We start from the raw sequence: 17,021 nt of genomic DNA, 5'->3' as shown, positions 1-17,021 counted from the left end.
TGGAATTCCCACTCCCCTATGCTTTCTGACACTTTCACGACATGCTCTGTTTATAGACATTTTACCCTATGGCCAAGATAGTAATTTGCCCAGGGTGCACCTTTGGAACAAGACAAGCTCATATTGGCGGTCCTCTAGACTACAAATTTAGGTCACTATGTAGGTCACTTTGTAAACTGCACAGATAAGGTTTGGAGAAGAGGCGAGTTTTAGTGCAATAATCATTTGGCACAGGGATAATAAAGCCACTATATCTTAAAAAAGCAATTCAGACATCGTTATAGAAATCATATAGACACAGACCAAATTACTACTGTCTTACCCAATACGACAATACCCAATAAAGCACTGATGTAGAAGTTTGTATTTCCGGGGGCATTTTACTTTGCTACCCTTCTCCATATTGTATAAAGCAGAGGTTATACTTTTCAAAGTTCAATATAATGTTTTGCAGAATATTTATCATGTTGGTGATGCTGGTTTTATTTTTTCGCTGAAGGAGACTTGGTCACTGTAGCCTGACAACCTGTCACATCCAGTCACTTTATACAATAGATCAGCTCTTATTTGTATTATTATTTATTATTATTGTTAGTATTATATAAATACGAGTATCTGTTTAATCCGCAATGTATGCAATCATACATACCTGGTGCACGTGGGGGGGGGGGCTGATATCACTTTAGAAACCAATGGAATTTTATTTTCAATTGCTATATTTTTATCATTTAGTATCATTTACTGATACATCTGTATAAATATGAGTAATGTACAAAAATGTAACTTAAGCAAACGATAAAAAAATGATTTTTTTTCTTTCTAGAAAGGAGGCAAGTTTGGAACTCTATTGAAGAGGCATATATATATTATTATTTTTAGCTCTTTAATATCCAGGGATAACGCAATTTTTTTTTTCTGCTGATGTCCCTTTGACTTTAGTTGTTTAACTGCTGTCTATTCCGCTGTAATATTATAAAGGTATAAAATCATTGGATATCAAAATAATTTGTGGCCTAGATGGCTCAGGCTAATTTCTAAAAAGAACTCTAACCTCGCAATTTATTAGTGGCCTGTCATTCAACATATTAGTTGCTGGTGTATTACTCTTTTCAAAGTCAAATGCTTCACTTTGGTGTCATTCCAGTCTAACTGTTATTTACTCAAGGAAAAAATGGTTCAATCCTTTAGAATACATAGTCAATGAAATTACAGCTCTAAAGCCACAATTACAAATCATTTTATACATTGACAATATTTGATTTTGGTGAAATACAGCCTGTGGCTATTATTATAAGTAAGCATATTCTAGATAAGGTAGTCTGGTGAAAAATTCAACCAACTTCTGTTTCTCTGCCATAAGATAACGTACGCATTTTGTTTTTCAAATACATGTAATTTCCAGTTTTATTTCAGAAACACTTCAGTTTCTCCGTGAGCTCCTTTTAATTAGAAATATGCATAAGATAGTATCTTCTGTAAAGACAAAAACAAGTCTTAATGATTTAATTAATCACATCTCATTACACTGTATCCATATTCAGAGCTTAGTAAATTTGCAGACTACTTGGAATATCAGGGAGATGAGGTACATGAGAATTTCTGGCTGACATATAAATTCTCAGTGCCAGTTCTCCAGTGGCAAGAATTTAAACTGGGATAATGGAAAAATTACCGTATAGCAGCATATTATTGCCTATGTAAATAGGTTGGTGGTCTCAGCTGTCCAATTTACAGGGGGAAATCAGTGTGGCATTTGACAAATTAGTTGTCAGCCACAGAGAAGAATGGGAAGATTGAACTATTTACTCGAAATGCAATTATGTTCCCCAGTTTTTATTGAGGTTTATTCTGAATTTTCCCTTTTGTATTCAGATCATGGTGTTGTGTACTCTTAGTTCCTCATTTAGTCTTTAGAATTTGGATAGTAGGGGGATAAATAACTGGATCTCCGCAACTCTGATAATGAAATGTTACTCCAATGCTCTGCAAACATGAATATGTCATATTTATAAATATTTGGCATCTTTCATCGTGCAAAAAAAAAGCTGCTCTGTTAATAGTTAACACTACTGGTCATTTAGTGCTTTTTATGTGGGGTTTAGCCGCTTTTAATTATTCAATTGTCAAAGCCAGTTGAGGGCATTTCAAGAAGGTTCGTTACAGAGGTATATATTTTCCACTTTATTTATAGAGGTGTGATTTTCCTGAAAAAGATATGGTTTGTGTAAGTGTGTAATCTTCTGCTAGTCATTCAGCCAGCTGCCAGTGAAGTCCTTACCACTCTTTGTTGGCTTGTTTGGGATAAATCTAGCTACTTCAAAGATAGACGTGATTATTTTCATGATTTTTCACGTTTTCCAGAGAGTTTTTCCATGCCACATTGGAAATGCTCTGAAACCCCAAACCTGCTGGGCCCCTCATGGCAAAGCATAGGTTGTCGAATTCACAGTGGCAGCCCTAGACAGTTTTTACCCCATTGTCCGTCAAAACCCTGGGTGTTTGATAACCCACAACCTTTTTTTTTTAATTATTATGTTTGAGAAGTGGAGTTACAATTTCCTGGTTTGGTGATAAGACCACATTCCACACTTTACATCATAACAACTTTTTATATATATCCCATAGTAAATACTTCTCCTAAATCACTCTGCGGATTTATCCATTTCATCAAAATGTAATACCTATATTGTGTTCACGTTTTTTGCATGTCTTGCTTGTTTACTAGATATTAGAACAAAATGTTATATAAGTAAATATTAATAATAATGGAAATAATCAACTATGTTCAGTCACTATATCAATGTGATGTTTTTCATGCCATTCTTAATCCTCGCAAAATTTACTTTAGTGGATGGAAACAAAAAGCTGTTAACCTAATTTACAAGGTGATGATTGAATTCAAAAATGGTTTTGTAATTCTAGCACACGTCAATTGCATTTTGTCGTGTTGCTGCCAACTAAGGTAGAAATCATATTTTTTTTTGGTTATTGGAGTTTGATTTTAATTGTCTGCCTTTCCTGCTTGTGGAAACATTTCTCTCAAACATGAGAGATAACCTTTAGATAATTAGTCACTAAATTGTCAGGTTCCAGAAACTGCCAACTGCTTTAATGATTTAGCAGAAACATCCTTTCCCCTTGCATTCTCAATAATTAAAAAAAATCTTCCTAAATTATTTATGATTACAAAATGCTGGTAAGGCGATGCTACGTGCAGAGATAGGTCGCTTTGCCGGTGTAATGCAATTACATCATTGCGTTCCAACCATTGTGCCTATTGTAGATTTCTATTAGGGAAAATATAGTTACTGCAGCTTGTCGATACATAATGCCATATAGCAGAAATTGCAAATACAATACACACTGATAGTAACAAACAAACCCATTCGATTCTAAATGGCAAGTTTACTATCCTGTACTGTTCAGGATCATGTGATGCACAATATGTCATCTGTTCAAGAATTAAGCCTGATTTTATCCAAGCTGCAGCGAAGTATAAATTTACATGGCTTACAGGTGACTGAATCCTTACATCCTTTAACAATAGCTCTATGACCATACCTGGGTAAGCACTGCTTCTCCAGTTCTCTGGATCAAGACCCGAATCCTCCGGGTCACGGGAACTGGGCACGCCCCGCTCCCCGTCCATTTTTCATTTAGATGGGAGTATTTCCTGCTGTCATCAGCGGGAACGCCCACCGACGTCAGCGACAACGCTCACCGACGTAAGTGTGCAGTCCTGGGAAGGCTATGGGTAGCGGGAGCCCAGAAGTTCTCAGGTATGTCTATGACCCTATGGGGTAAGTTGTAATTCAAACTTAAATAATTGATAGAATTGATGATTAATTATTCTGGATTCATTCAGACTTTTGATGATCGTAATGATACAAAATATTGGGTATATTGGGTATTATGCCCTCATTAAGACATATTTTAACCCCTTGATGACAATTGCCGGTCCGGGCACGTCACGGAAATTCATGTCGATAACGACAAATGACGTGCCAGGACCGGCACGTCATTAAACGGGTGCAGAAAGCGATCTATTTTCGCTTTCTGCACCGAAACGGTGTTGCTGTAATGCCTCGACCTCGAGGCATTCAGCAACGCCATTATCGGCACAAAGGGGCCATCTCTGGCCCCTCCCCGGGGTGTCAACATCCGCCATACTTTGTATGGCGGCGGACGCCCGTTTTAAAAGCGTTTAGGAGGCGATCAACGATCGCCTCCTAAACTTAAATGGTGTCGCTGGAATGCCTCGATCAGGAGGCATCCAGCGACACCAAACACTTACCTTTGGATGGGCTGTGACCGCTCCGGAGAGCGGTCACAGCCGCAGCTGCTGGTGATCTTCGCCATCTGCAAGATGGCGGCGGTCCGGGAAAATTCAATAAAGAAACAATAAAGTCTAAAAAGTTCGCTAGACGGTCTCCAGACCCTCTAGAGAACTCTGGCTCCACTTGCAGGTTGAATATAGGTACTGCATTCAACCATGCAAGTCAATGGAGCTCAGCTTTCTAATCACAGTGTGATTAGAAAAAATAAATTAAAAATAAAATAAAATTAATAATAATTAGAAAAAAAATAGTAAAAAAACAGTAAAATGTAAAAATAATTTCCCACTGATTTCACTATCAGGGGAACCTTCAAGTTGAAAAAAATTTTTAAAAAATTTTAAAAAAAGGCAAAAAAAATATATATATATATATAAAAAATATATTTTTGTGAGCAAGTCCTAAAATTAGCATATTAGCTTAAAACAATTCTCGCATGGAAAGAGTTAAAATACTGGCATATTAAATGCCCATGGGGTGTCTACTTTTAAAAAATGTATGATTTGATGGGGTAAATTGAATTGGCCGGGTTCAACAAGGTCCCAATTAACACGGGGGGAAGGATGGCCACACATCTAATTTCCAATTAGAAAAATGCACACGTACCAAATGTGGCCTTTTAGTTCCCCCCAAAAATGACAAACCCATGCATGTGGGGTATCACTGTACTCAGGAGATGTTGCTGAACACATATTGGGGTGTCGTGTGACAGCGGCATATACCAGGAGCTGTAAATTCATACATAAAGTAGGTGTGTGTGGGAAAAATACACACACAAAAATACTACTGCAAACTTTGAAAAAATGCTGGTGGTAAAATGTGTGCATGCAAAGAGTTAAAATACCAGCATTTAAAATACCCTGGGGTGTCTAGTTTTCAAAAATATATGGTTTTGTTGGGCATACTGAAATGGCCCGGCTCAAAGATGTACCAAATAGGGCACGGGCAGTGGATCCCCAAATGCCAAAGTTCAACATTGAAAAATGTGCATGCCCCAAATGTGGCTCTTTTGCCCCCGAACAGCCAGGCAAAATCATTCATGTGGGGTATCACTGCGCTCAGGAGATGTTGCTGAACACATATTGGGGTGTTTTGTGATAGTGACATATACGAGAACTTTTTAATTCATACCTGAAGTAAAATGTGTGTGACAAAACAAATGGAAAAAAATGACTATCACAAAGTTTGACAAAGACTGGTGGTAGATATGGTGCATGGAAAGAGTTAAAATACTAGCATTTGAAATACCCTGGGGTGTCTAGTTTTCAAAAATATATAGCTTTATTGGGCACACTGAAATGGCCCGGCTCAAAGATGTACCAAATAGGGCATGGGCAGTGGATCCCCCAATACGCCAAAGTGCAACATTGAAAAATGTGCATGCCCCAAATGTGGCCCTTTTGCCCCCAAACAGCCAGGCAAAATCATTCATGTGAGGTATCGCTGTACTCAGGAGATGTTGCTAAACACATATTGGGGTGTTTTTTGATAGTGACATATACCAGAACCTGTTTATTTATACCTAAAGTAAAATGTGTGTGTAAAAACAAATGCAAAAAAATTACTACCATAAAGTTTGACAAAGGCTGATGGTAGAATAAGTGCTTGGAAAGGGTTAAAATACCAGCATTTGGAATACCCTGGGCTGTCTAGTTTTCAAAAATATATGACTTGATGGGGTAAATTGCATTGGCCGGCTTCAAAGATACCCGAAATGGCACATGGGGGGAAGAATTACCAGATTTGGAAAAAATGGCTTTGAAATAGCAAAACGGTACCTGTACTTATTGCTCCATAACGTGCAGAAAAAAGCAAAAAAACATAAAAACATTGGGTATTTCTAAACTCAGGACAAATAGTAGAATCTATTTAGCAGGTTTTTTTATTACCTTTTATAGATGAGTAAAAGATTTTTCAACTAAAAGTTAGAAACAGTCTAATTTTTTTCTAAATTTTTCACTATATTTTATACTTTTTTTAATAGTAAATAATATGATAAAATCAAAACAATGTCATCTAAAGAAAGCCCTTCTTGTCCTGAAAAAAACAATATCTAATGTGTGTGGGTTCAGTAAACGGGAAAGAAGAAAATTACAGCTAAACACGAGCAGCGCAGAAATGTTAAAACGGCCATTGTCACGAAGGGTACAAAAAGTAAAATCAGCCTTTGTCACGAAGGGGTTAAAGAAGGTACACATGAGTAATGCAGTGCTTTGGGTAGGGCGATTAAATCCCCCCTTAAAACACATTAACTTGTTAAAATACATCTTGCAGGACAACACTTTTTGTTTTCCACCTGTATATAAGGTTGAGCTGGGCCCTGCTTACCTTTTTGTTTCTGTAAAAGAAAAGTATTTTTCATGCACAACTTGTTATGTCCTATTTACTGATTGTACAGCTCTGCGGAATATGATAATAGATAAAGAGGAACTCTGGCCTGGTTTTGGGTTTATGGGAATTGAATCCAGTTCTGGAAGCGGGATCTACTCGTATTAATGATTGTCTGTCATACGATAGTCTCAACTACAACACTTTAACTCCAATGTGTCTGCCCAAAACCCATTCTGCGGTTTAAACCACAACATATATTATAAAATAATAACAGTGCTATTAGTGAGGATGAGGGTTATGTTAAAATCAATTCCATTAGCCTGTCTTTTGACAGTGCTGTTAAACTGTGTAGACAATGGTTTGAAATGTTTAATCACAGAAAAAAACAAGATAGTATGTAGCAAAGTACGATTAGTGGTCATTATCTGTGCTATCTAACTGTATTAGCTGCATAACTGTATACACAGAGGAAATAGACACTGATATCATCAAGGGTCTGGTTGTGGTAATGTTTAAATGTAATCTTACTGTATCACATATACAGTATAGATGGCCAACTTAGCCCATCATGCAAGAGAATCTTGCTGGGACCTTTCGGATACTCAAGACACCTGATAGTGTCTATCAGATCTTGTTGAGCTGATCAACTCAAGCAAAGTTCATGGCCACTTAGGTGCCACCATGAAGGGTCACTCAGGTTTCATGGTGATAAGTTAAAATATAGGACACAATATACTTATTTTCCAAGTTAACAGGGAATATTTGGTTATATAATTATGTAATCAAACAATAACCTGCCATGGCTGAACATTTTTGTTTGAAAACACATTCAATGACATACAAATTATTTTTTGCTGGGTATGTAGGTGAATATATTGCCATGTTAAGAACCTTGTAAATGACTTGTCAGCCCAGTGATCTTAAGTGTATGAACTCAAGCAGCGGTTGATTACTATTGGCAAAATCAAACATTTATTCTCTGGTCTAATATGATGCTGGAAAAGCTGCAAGTAAATTCCCAAACACTCGGAGACACACTAGGCTAAGAAAAGGACCGATGAAGATCTTAACAAGATTTCTGTTTATTAAGAAAATTGCTTTAAGTCTCTTTTGGCATTTAGTATCTGGAGGTGTGTGTTATTTCTGCACTTTGCTCCTTTTATACATTTATGCTTAAGTCTGTTTTGAAGAGTCCTAGCTAAATGTTCTGTACCACTAAAGCATAGACCTTGGTTAATTTGCACAGTAGGTATACAACAAACTGTTAATTAAAATCACCTACATTAGCTATTCAATCAAAAATGTAGTAATTGTAAAAACTATATAAATGCCTTCACAACAATTATATTTTGGAATTGGAACTTTAGTGAGAGAAAACACAGGGTTAGGGATCAGAGAACAGTAATAGTGAGAAGCAGACACCGGATGAAGAAGAGAGCAGTATAAAGGAATATTCTGTGAGTTAAGTCAGATGTGCCAGTCATATGAGTGGTGAGAGACGGGGTGGCAGTAGGATTGGAAAGGGGGTGCAGAGTAGGTACGGCCTGAGGGAGATGCATCTTGTGGTCTTATCACATTGTAGGAGAGGATGGGAGTAACCAGGCTGCTGAAGTAACTGGCTGAAGGATCTAAAATTATGATAATCTGAGAAGCTGATAATTGATATTCAGGTACAAGAGAGTGGGCAAAGAATTCCCTGTAAGCATGCACATATGGTCATTAGTATATGCAAAATTACTGCATTGGGTTACAGGAAAAAGTGTCTGAAGAGCATAGAATGTGATTATAGATAAGAACTATCCGTTACTACGCCATATGGTCATAGAGTGTAACTAAAATATTTTATGACAATTGGTCATGTCCAGATCTGAAAATAAAGTTTATCAGGACAATGTAAAAGAAAAAAACCGAAACAGTTCTCTACACTGCATTATAGCATAGTGCATTTTACTTAAAACTCAAGCTTTTTTTTATTAACCATCCCCATGCCTTTAATGCTTTCAAGTGCCAGTAACTGTATAAATAACTTTGGTTTCTTCAAAGCAAGCCATTTATTTATTTTTTCAATAACCTAACATTTTGACAAGGCCCTTTTTGCTTTAGAAGTGACAACTTTCCTTTTCACGGCGACCGATACCGCCTGCATGTAGATAGTAATGCGGTCGCAGACATTTCATTTGTGCCTATGAAATGTGCGTTACAAGTGTTCTCTACTGCCCCTGGCTTCAGCTGATTGGCTGAGACATCTGCTGACATCATCAGTGCACGTCCATAGTCCTTCAGCTGTCAGTCATAGACCAGAAAAAATACCTTTGGCTTCTATAAGGAGCTCATAAACCCCACAATATTATTGAATCACTCTTTAGGCCAACTTTTCTCTTTGTGGATAAGCCCCAAATTAAGACATGTCTTACAAAGTCCATGAAGTATTTATTAAAAATTGTATGAGTACAAAAACAGTTACTTTATTTAAATTAAATAAACAAGCTTACAGACATTTCCCATGGCCCACAAATGCAAACTTGCCCCTTTTGCAAATGTAAATAGCCTGGAGATAATGTCTAACTATACATAATGTACATTGTACCTGAACATCAAATAATAACCAAACTGTATGTATATGGCAAAGCTATTTGTAAAACATACAGCATATTTGAAAGCAGATAAATATGTATAATGTTTTTTCAAATGTCATTGAGTTGAATTTTATTTTACTCTGGTAGTTTACTCTGATGAGTACCATTTTACTAGACCTTAGTCTACCCTTCTATAATGATGCAGAGTCCTTGAATGTATTATATCTACATTAAAACTCTTGCATAAACAGGAACAGCATTGTATTATTAGACAAGACAGACGGTACACATGTGATTAGCTAAATAATGTTATATTAAGGTATAATAACATCATAGTAAAAATGACAAAGAATACTTATTATTGCAGAGAAAAATAAACAAATTGCCATTCTTTAGAATTATGAACACAAGAGGCATACAATATATTTAGTTAATTAAGTTTCCATTTTCTTTATTAGGACAATACATGAGTAAAAAAAACTGGTGAGGTTGGGGGAGTTAGGGCTTATGATTTGTGAGTGAGGGACTAACCCTAATCAGGCTGAGTCTGAGGAGTTCCCATTTATATCCATAGAACATACAAGGCATTTGCTTGATGGATGTTAGACTGGTTCCTATTGTTTTTATTGCATAGCACACGTAACCCCTATTGCTGTGGGTTGGTGTGCTTTAACACATTTTATCTCCAGTCAGTACTGTAGAATCTGGTCCATGGTCTTTCCAACCACAAGTGAGAATGCAAATGTTAAAACCTGAAAGCATAGCAATAAATTAACTTAGTTAATGGTTTATATATAGGCCAATAGAGTTGATACAGATGGATCTGCATATTTCCATTAGTGCTGTAATTCCCCCGTGTAAGCGCTGACCTTTTAGTGATAACCCCAATAAGAAAAACTGTGTAATAGATGTGGTAGGAAACACATGGCCTCTTGTTGGGTTTTATGGGTGTGAATTGCTATATGACTCACATTTGTGGATAACAAGATCTGTTCCAGATAGGGAACAATATTTTACTTTAAAAATGTGCCAGAGATATAGCTTGAAAATAATTATGTTAAACTTATGATTTCAACTTGTTATTCTTTTGGCATGGCTTGTTTGCCAAGGCCATGTTCAATGCCAGAGGATGCAAAGCTTACAATCATGCATTAGGTTTTCTATGTCTATAGAAGAACTACCTAGCATAGCTGTGCATTATACTGTATCTGTGATGACTTACAAATACAAGCTCCATACATCAGAACAGATTATTATATATTAGTGAAATATCTTGTCTTTTTTCATTCCACTGTTCTAAATGACAAATGATTGGCATGGGTATTTATATTATTATAAATAATGTAGATGTCATTTTAATTAATTGTATTTGTAAACTTCCATTCCAAAGTTTGGGGTCACTTAGAAATTTCCTTTTTTTTTTTTGAAGAAAATCAATTTTTGCCCATTGAAATAAAATGCAATGGATCAGAAATACAGCGCAGACGGTAATGTTGTAAATGACAATTGTAGCTGGAAACAATATTATGGAATATCTTCATAGGTGTTCAGAGGCCTTTTATCAGCAACCATGACTTCTATGTTCCACTGGCACATTGTGTCTGCTAATCCAAGTTTAAGATTAAAAGGCTAGTTGATTATTAGAAAACCCTTTTGCGAGAATGTTAGCTCAGCTAGACATGTCATTGTGACCCCAAACCTTTTTTTTCGTTGTTTAGAGCTAATTTTCATCTTCAGGTATTGATATTATTGCCCTAAAAGTATTTTTAAAAGCAACTAAAATATTGAGTAGTTCTACTCATATGTAGTAAAGCATGACGCCATCCTAACTGCAATTTTGTGCAATCTCACACCAAGTAGACTAGGCATGAATGGAGGCACTGTAATGTCTTGAGGTTGAAAGGGCCGATGATTCTTTACTTAGTTACATGGGCTATCCACGTATCACCATAAGTACCATAAAATGCATTTTTAATGTGTGGCAATGAAATGTGCATAATAGATAATTACTACATTTTCTGCATTTTTTTTCTTTGTCTGTGGCATTGTACATCACATGGTACCGCAATCTGCATCTGCTCCTTATCAGATGTTTTAAGATTCATTGGAAGCTTGTTATGGAAACATATTTATTTCTTTAATGAATGTCAACTTTTTTCAGCCTCACAAAGAGAGTGCTCTCCACAATGACAGCTTTTGAAAATCACTCACGTTAAATGACTGGCATAAAAAACAGAAACAAAAAACAAAACAAAATGCCACATATTTTTTAGCCCCACGGTTTAAACATAAATAATAGTCCAGCAGCTGGCTCGGTTTAATAATGTAACAGTTTTCTTGCATATACTTTATAATGCTAAGCACTGGATAGAAGACAGTTATTTGTCAGAGACATAAATAAACCTGCTTACAAAAGATTTCCAAAGCTTTTGTTTAGCTTTTTGTTTAGTTTATGTAAGGGGAAAGCCAAGGATTTTCGAGACTCTAATTCCTTAATGGAAATGGCACAGCTAAATCCAACCCTTATTGTGAATGGGATTTGAAAGTAAACAATAAAATCATTTACAAAATAAACTGGTATTATATTTAATTACAAATATTTTAAACATTTTTCAATGGCAAATCCACTAAAAGGTAAAATTCAAGAGTTAACCGTTCTATTCCGTTGAGAGGACTGTTTTGTGTTGCAGATGTTGAAGGCTGTATGTCTCCTCAGAATATGTAAGCAAAATGCCCTAAGGGAATTTTAAACAGGGAGTGCCTGGAAATTGGCAATCATGTTGTACTTTAATATTTAAACAGGTAAATTAATTACCCCCCAGTCTGTGCATTTAAATAGACCCTCAGCACTGAAGGGTACAGATCAACATTCAATAATAAAAAAAAAATATTTGATGTGGTAAACCATAGTTTTTGCTTAGAAGTGCAATACAAAGACTTAGGATGAGAGGATGTGAAGAATATGATGTAGCTAGCAGGCAGGGCTTTACCAAGACTTTTTATGTGAACGTGCGACTTATTAATAGTTATTCATTTGATTAAATCACTTAGAAAATTTTGTATACACCAACAGAAGAGAAAATAGGAGCTGGGGAGGCAGGAGTACAGTGGGGTCACGTAACACAATGTCACGTCACACCACCGCAAATGTTTGTCCCTTGGGCCAGAAGCTGCCTTCCCTGCATACTGCTTTTTATTATAATTATTATTTTTTTTTAACAAAGTTTGTATGTTTTATCAGGATATGCAAATTATGAAGAGTCTAGAGGGTGCAGTATACACTTGTACACATTTAAAATACAATGCATTAAACAAGACTTGTGATAATATATGTTCAGTAAGTGAAACCTCTCCACTATTATTACTGTAACAATAAAAAAAAAAGTATTCACATGATTATTGTAACAGCAAAGGATATTTAACCCGTTAAGATACATATCTTCTTTACACTGGCCTTGTTTAAATTTATTATTTCAAATAGTAAATATATCTATTTATTTTTGTCTTCTTTTACTCCATATCAGTAATTAGTATGTACAGTGTGTGCGGACTTCTCTTCACTGAGCGGATGATAAAATAAATTTGCTCTGTGCTCTCTCACTGACATTTCTCATTCTATTCCAGGTGCTCTTGTCGGGATTGATTGGTGTTGTAGCTTGGAAACGGCCCCTATCGCTTGTAGTAAGTAATGGCGCAGTCTTAATTATGTCAGACAAAGCTTTGTCCATTTATTTGGGACACTAAATGTATTATTTATCCAGAAGTATGTATTATGGTCGATGACATTTCTTATGAAGAGATAAAGAAACACAAACCTAGATTTTAAGCTGTATTATGCCATTGGTCAATAATAGGTTATACCTTATAATCAGGCAAACGGTTTGGGTTGCATGCTTCTCTCTCTACAGTATATGTGTGTTATGTTTTTGTGTCTGTGTTAAGTCTCTGTTATGTCTCTCTATACACAGACTATATATATATATATATATATATATATATATATATATATACACACAGCGATCAGCAATAACATTAAGACTATCTGCCTAATATTGTGTAGGTCCCCCTTTTGCCACCAAAAGAGCCCTGACCTGACGAGGCATGGACTCAAATGACCTCTGAAGGTGTGCTGTAGTATCTGGCACCAAGATGTTAGCAGCAGGTCCTTTGAATCCTGTAAATTACGAGGTTGGGCCTCGGTGGATAGGACTTGTTTGTCCAGCACATCCCACAGATGCTCGATTGGATTGAGATCTCGGGAATTTGGAGGCCAAGTCAACCCCTTGAATTCGTTGTTGTGTTCCTTAAACCATTCCTGAACAATTTTTGCTTTGCAGCAGGCCGCATTATCCTGCTGAAAGAGGCCAATGTCATCAGGGAATACCGTGTCCTTGACAGGCTGTACATGATCTGCAACAATGCTTAAGTAGGTGGTAACATCCACATGAAGGACCCACGGTTTCCCAGCAGAACATTGCCCAAAGCATCACACTGCCTCTGATGCTTCCCATTGTGCATCCTGGTACCATGTGTTCTTCAGGTAAGCGATGCACGTGCACCCGGCCATCCACGTGATGCAAAAGAAAATGTGATTCATCAGATCAAGCCACCTTCTTCCATCGCTCCAATGGTCCAGTTTTTATGCTGACGTGCCCATTGCCAGCACTTTCAGCAGTGGACAGGGGTCAGCATGGGCACCCTGACTGGTCTGCAGCTACACATCCCTATTTGCAACAAACTGCCATGCACTGTGTGTTCTGACACCTTTCTATCAAAACCAGCATTAACGTTTTCAGCAATCTGTTGGATTTGACCACACGGGCCAGCCTTCACCCTCCCACTTGCATAACTGAGCCTTGACCGCTCATTACCCTATTGCCGCTTCACCGCTTTTCTTTTCTTGGACTAATTTTTATAGGTACTGACCACTGCAAACGGAGAACACCCACAAGAGCTGTAGCTTTGAAGATGCTCTGATCCAGTCTTCTAGCCATCACAATTTGGCCCTTGTCAAAGTCGCTCAGATCCTTACACATTTTTCCTGCTTCTAACACATGAACTTTAAGGACGAAATGTTCACTTGCTGCCTAATATATCCCACCCGCTGACAGGTGCCATGATTATAACAAGATTATTAGTGTTATTCTCTTCAGTGGTCATAATGTTATGGCTGGTAAGTGTTTGTGTATATATATATATATATATATATGTAACCAAAGAAAAATGGGCACTCACGGGTATTTGCAGTAAAGTGCATTAAACACTAGTTTATTTCAATCAGCACGGTCAACGTTTCGGACCACCTCCGGTCCTTTCTCAAGAAGTTGTATTTTGGTTAAAGATGCATGTGATACATTTAGGTTAAAATATACTGATTTTGTGTAATGATGCCCATTTTTCCATTCATTCCTTAAGCACATTTTTAAAATCCTTGACAAACATTTGTTTTCTGTTTTATATCTATTACATAAAATCTGATCTACTTCATTCTGTCTACAATTGCACATAATGTGCTGCTTTGCTGGGCTATACCCTAAATAGCTACAATATTACATATTTATCCTTCGCAGTGGCTTCCACTTGTCTTTTCAACAAAGATAGTGTTATGTAATGATTAAAGTGATTTCAAACTGTATTGCCTGATACGTTGAAAATGGGAAAATAGAATATTATTGGAAAAAAAGTCCCAGTTAAATATCTGACCTGCTGTGAATTCTGTAAATTATGTTTTGTCTTGAACGTGTATTCTTTGCTACCACTGCACATCATTTTGCTATTACTGCTGTATATAGGCACCGGGACTAATTATACAATAATCAGATTCATGATGCAGAGATATTCGGATGCCAGCAATTAAAGATAAAAGACCAGAAGAGTTCAAGACATGGGAAGTAATTAGTTATGAAGGGCTTGCCACCATCAGCCACTGCAGTCAGTTTGCTTGCTTTTTAACCAAAATCAAATACACTAAATGAAATGCAAAAATCACAAGCTTTAGCTTGTTTGTGATATCTTTTATACCTCCTTCTATGATTTGCTTTGCATGTTGGTGCATGTTGCCAACTTTCTTTATGTTTAAGCCGAACAGATAAATACAAAGGATGTCTTACATTGAAAGTAAAAGAGATTTAGAAGTATGTTTCTACAGAATCTTCATAGTGAATGAAACATGGATAGTTCATCTGTAATAGTGGAGAAGAGACTCAAGTCATATGAAGGTCATTAAGCCGTTTTTAATAACTTGTTAAATTATGTCTTAAAATGAATGGCAACAAACCTGTGGTTGAACACTAGGACATAAGACAGCAACATTGCATCTTGTGTTGTTTCTTCATCCATCATGTGCAATTTAAGCTAGAGCATATTTGTCAAGTTGATTTTTGGGTTTTTTTGTTACAAAATTTTGGTGACAATTCCTGAGGTCTGTTCATTAAAGTGGGAATTGTTAGAGATTGCAGAAAAGTTGTGTTTCAACTCCTTAGCTTTACTATACATTATGAAGGTCCAACCTCACTTCTGCTACAGCTAGGGCTAGGCTGTCCCTGTATAATGTATGGCTAAATCAATTACATTTCTCCAACCTCTCCTGACCCCTTGAATTATGTACTATGCAGGGCCAACTCAGCCCTTCTTGCTGGAAAGGCCTTCCAGTGTTGGTCCTTTATGACAAATAGTGATACCATGAAAGCTCTTTGGTGAATAACCCCCTCTGTATTGAAGTAAGCAGCATTGTTCCCATGCTTAAATGTTAGTTGGGGGCTTTAAATTGTTTTTTTTTAAAGATGTTAAGAAATATCTTTGAGGTGAACACAAAACGAGGCATAAGAACAGTGAGAAAGTAGAGCACATATAGAAGAATTAATGTATATGTCAATATAGATGGGTTATTTAATAAATGTCGTGGTAGTAATACATAAGCAGCAGAAACAATAGGCAGGTCTTTGAGGGTGAAGGAAGTTATTTTAACATCAATATTAAGGACAAAAAGATGAAGGTCTATAGAATTTTGGAAATTCTAAGAAAGTAGAACGCTTGAGTTAATGTTAAAAGTAAAATCCACGTGTTGCATATCTTTGTATATTACCTTTATACAACGCCAGCAGATCCTGGGGATTAATTGAGAATTCAAATTGAGAACATACTCAGTTAGGCCTCGACTAAACCACTGATCTTAACTGCATTTTACTTTATTTTATCCAAGATGCACTATAGTTGTTCATAATTTCATAGTTTAATTAATATACCTTTATTATGGAATCTATATTATGTGGATGGTACCTATTTGTATTTGTTTTATATACATTATTAGTTCATTGACAGGGCCTGCCCAAGGCAAAATGCCGCCTGGGGCGAATTTTAAAATGCCGCCCCCCCCCTTATCTACCCTTCCTCTCCCTCCGTCCTTGCCGCCCCCCCCTTGTCTACCCTTCCTCTCCCTCCGTCCCTGCCGCCCCCCCCTTGTCTACCCTTCCTCCGTCCCTGCCGCCCCCGCCCCCCTCCCTTGTACTTACCTTTCAGCAGTCCTGCGGCAAGTCTCCCTGTTCAGTCTCGGTGCCGGCTTGTAATGCTGAGCGCCGGAAATCTTCCGGCACTCAGCATTACAAGCCGGCACCGAGACCGAACAGGAAGACTCGCCACAGAGGAGAGAGAGAGGGGCGCCGAGCGGGTACTGACAGCTTGGTAAGCGAAAACCACTCGGCACCCCTTTCTCTCTCTTTCGCTTTAAAAAAAAAAAAAGGGCTTGGGGCGGCAAAGTGCCGCCCCTTCAAAAGTGCCGCCT

At 37.1% G+C, this 17,021-nt stretch overlaps 1 protein-coding gene across 1 annotated transcript in view; it reads left to right on the top strand.

Annotated features, from left to right (window-relative positions):
- Positions 1–17,021, top strand: part of LOC149297761 (protein ENTREP2-like) — a 337,214-nt gene that overhangs the window by 100,231 nt on the left and 219,962 nt on the right. The window contains exon 2 of the mRNA XM_089488325.1: positions 12,866–12,922. Within this exon, the coding sequence (XP_089344451.1) occupies positions 12,866–12,922 (57 nt within the window). The remainder of the gene's footprint in view (positions 1–12,865; positions 12,923–17,021) is intronic.

Source organism: Sceloporus occidentalis, unplaced genomic scaffold (assembly GCF_023333645.1).
Source record: "Sceloporus occidentalis isolate IW3139 unplaced genomic scaffold, rSceOcc1.0.p SCAF_37, whole genome shotgun sequence".
NCBI lineage: Eukaryota > Metazoa > Chordata > Lepidosauria > Squamata > Phrynosomatidae > Sceloporus > Sceloporus occidentalis.
This window is presented reverse-complemented; position numbering and strand designations above follow the sequence as displayed.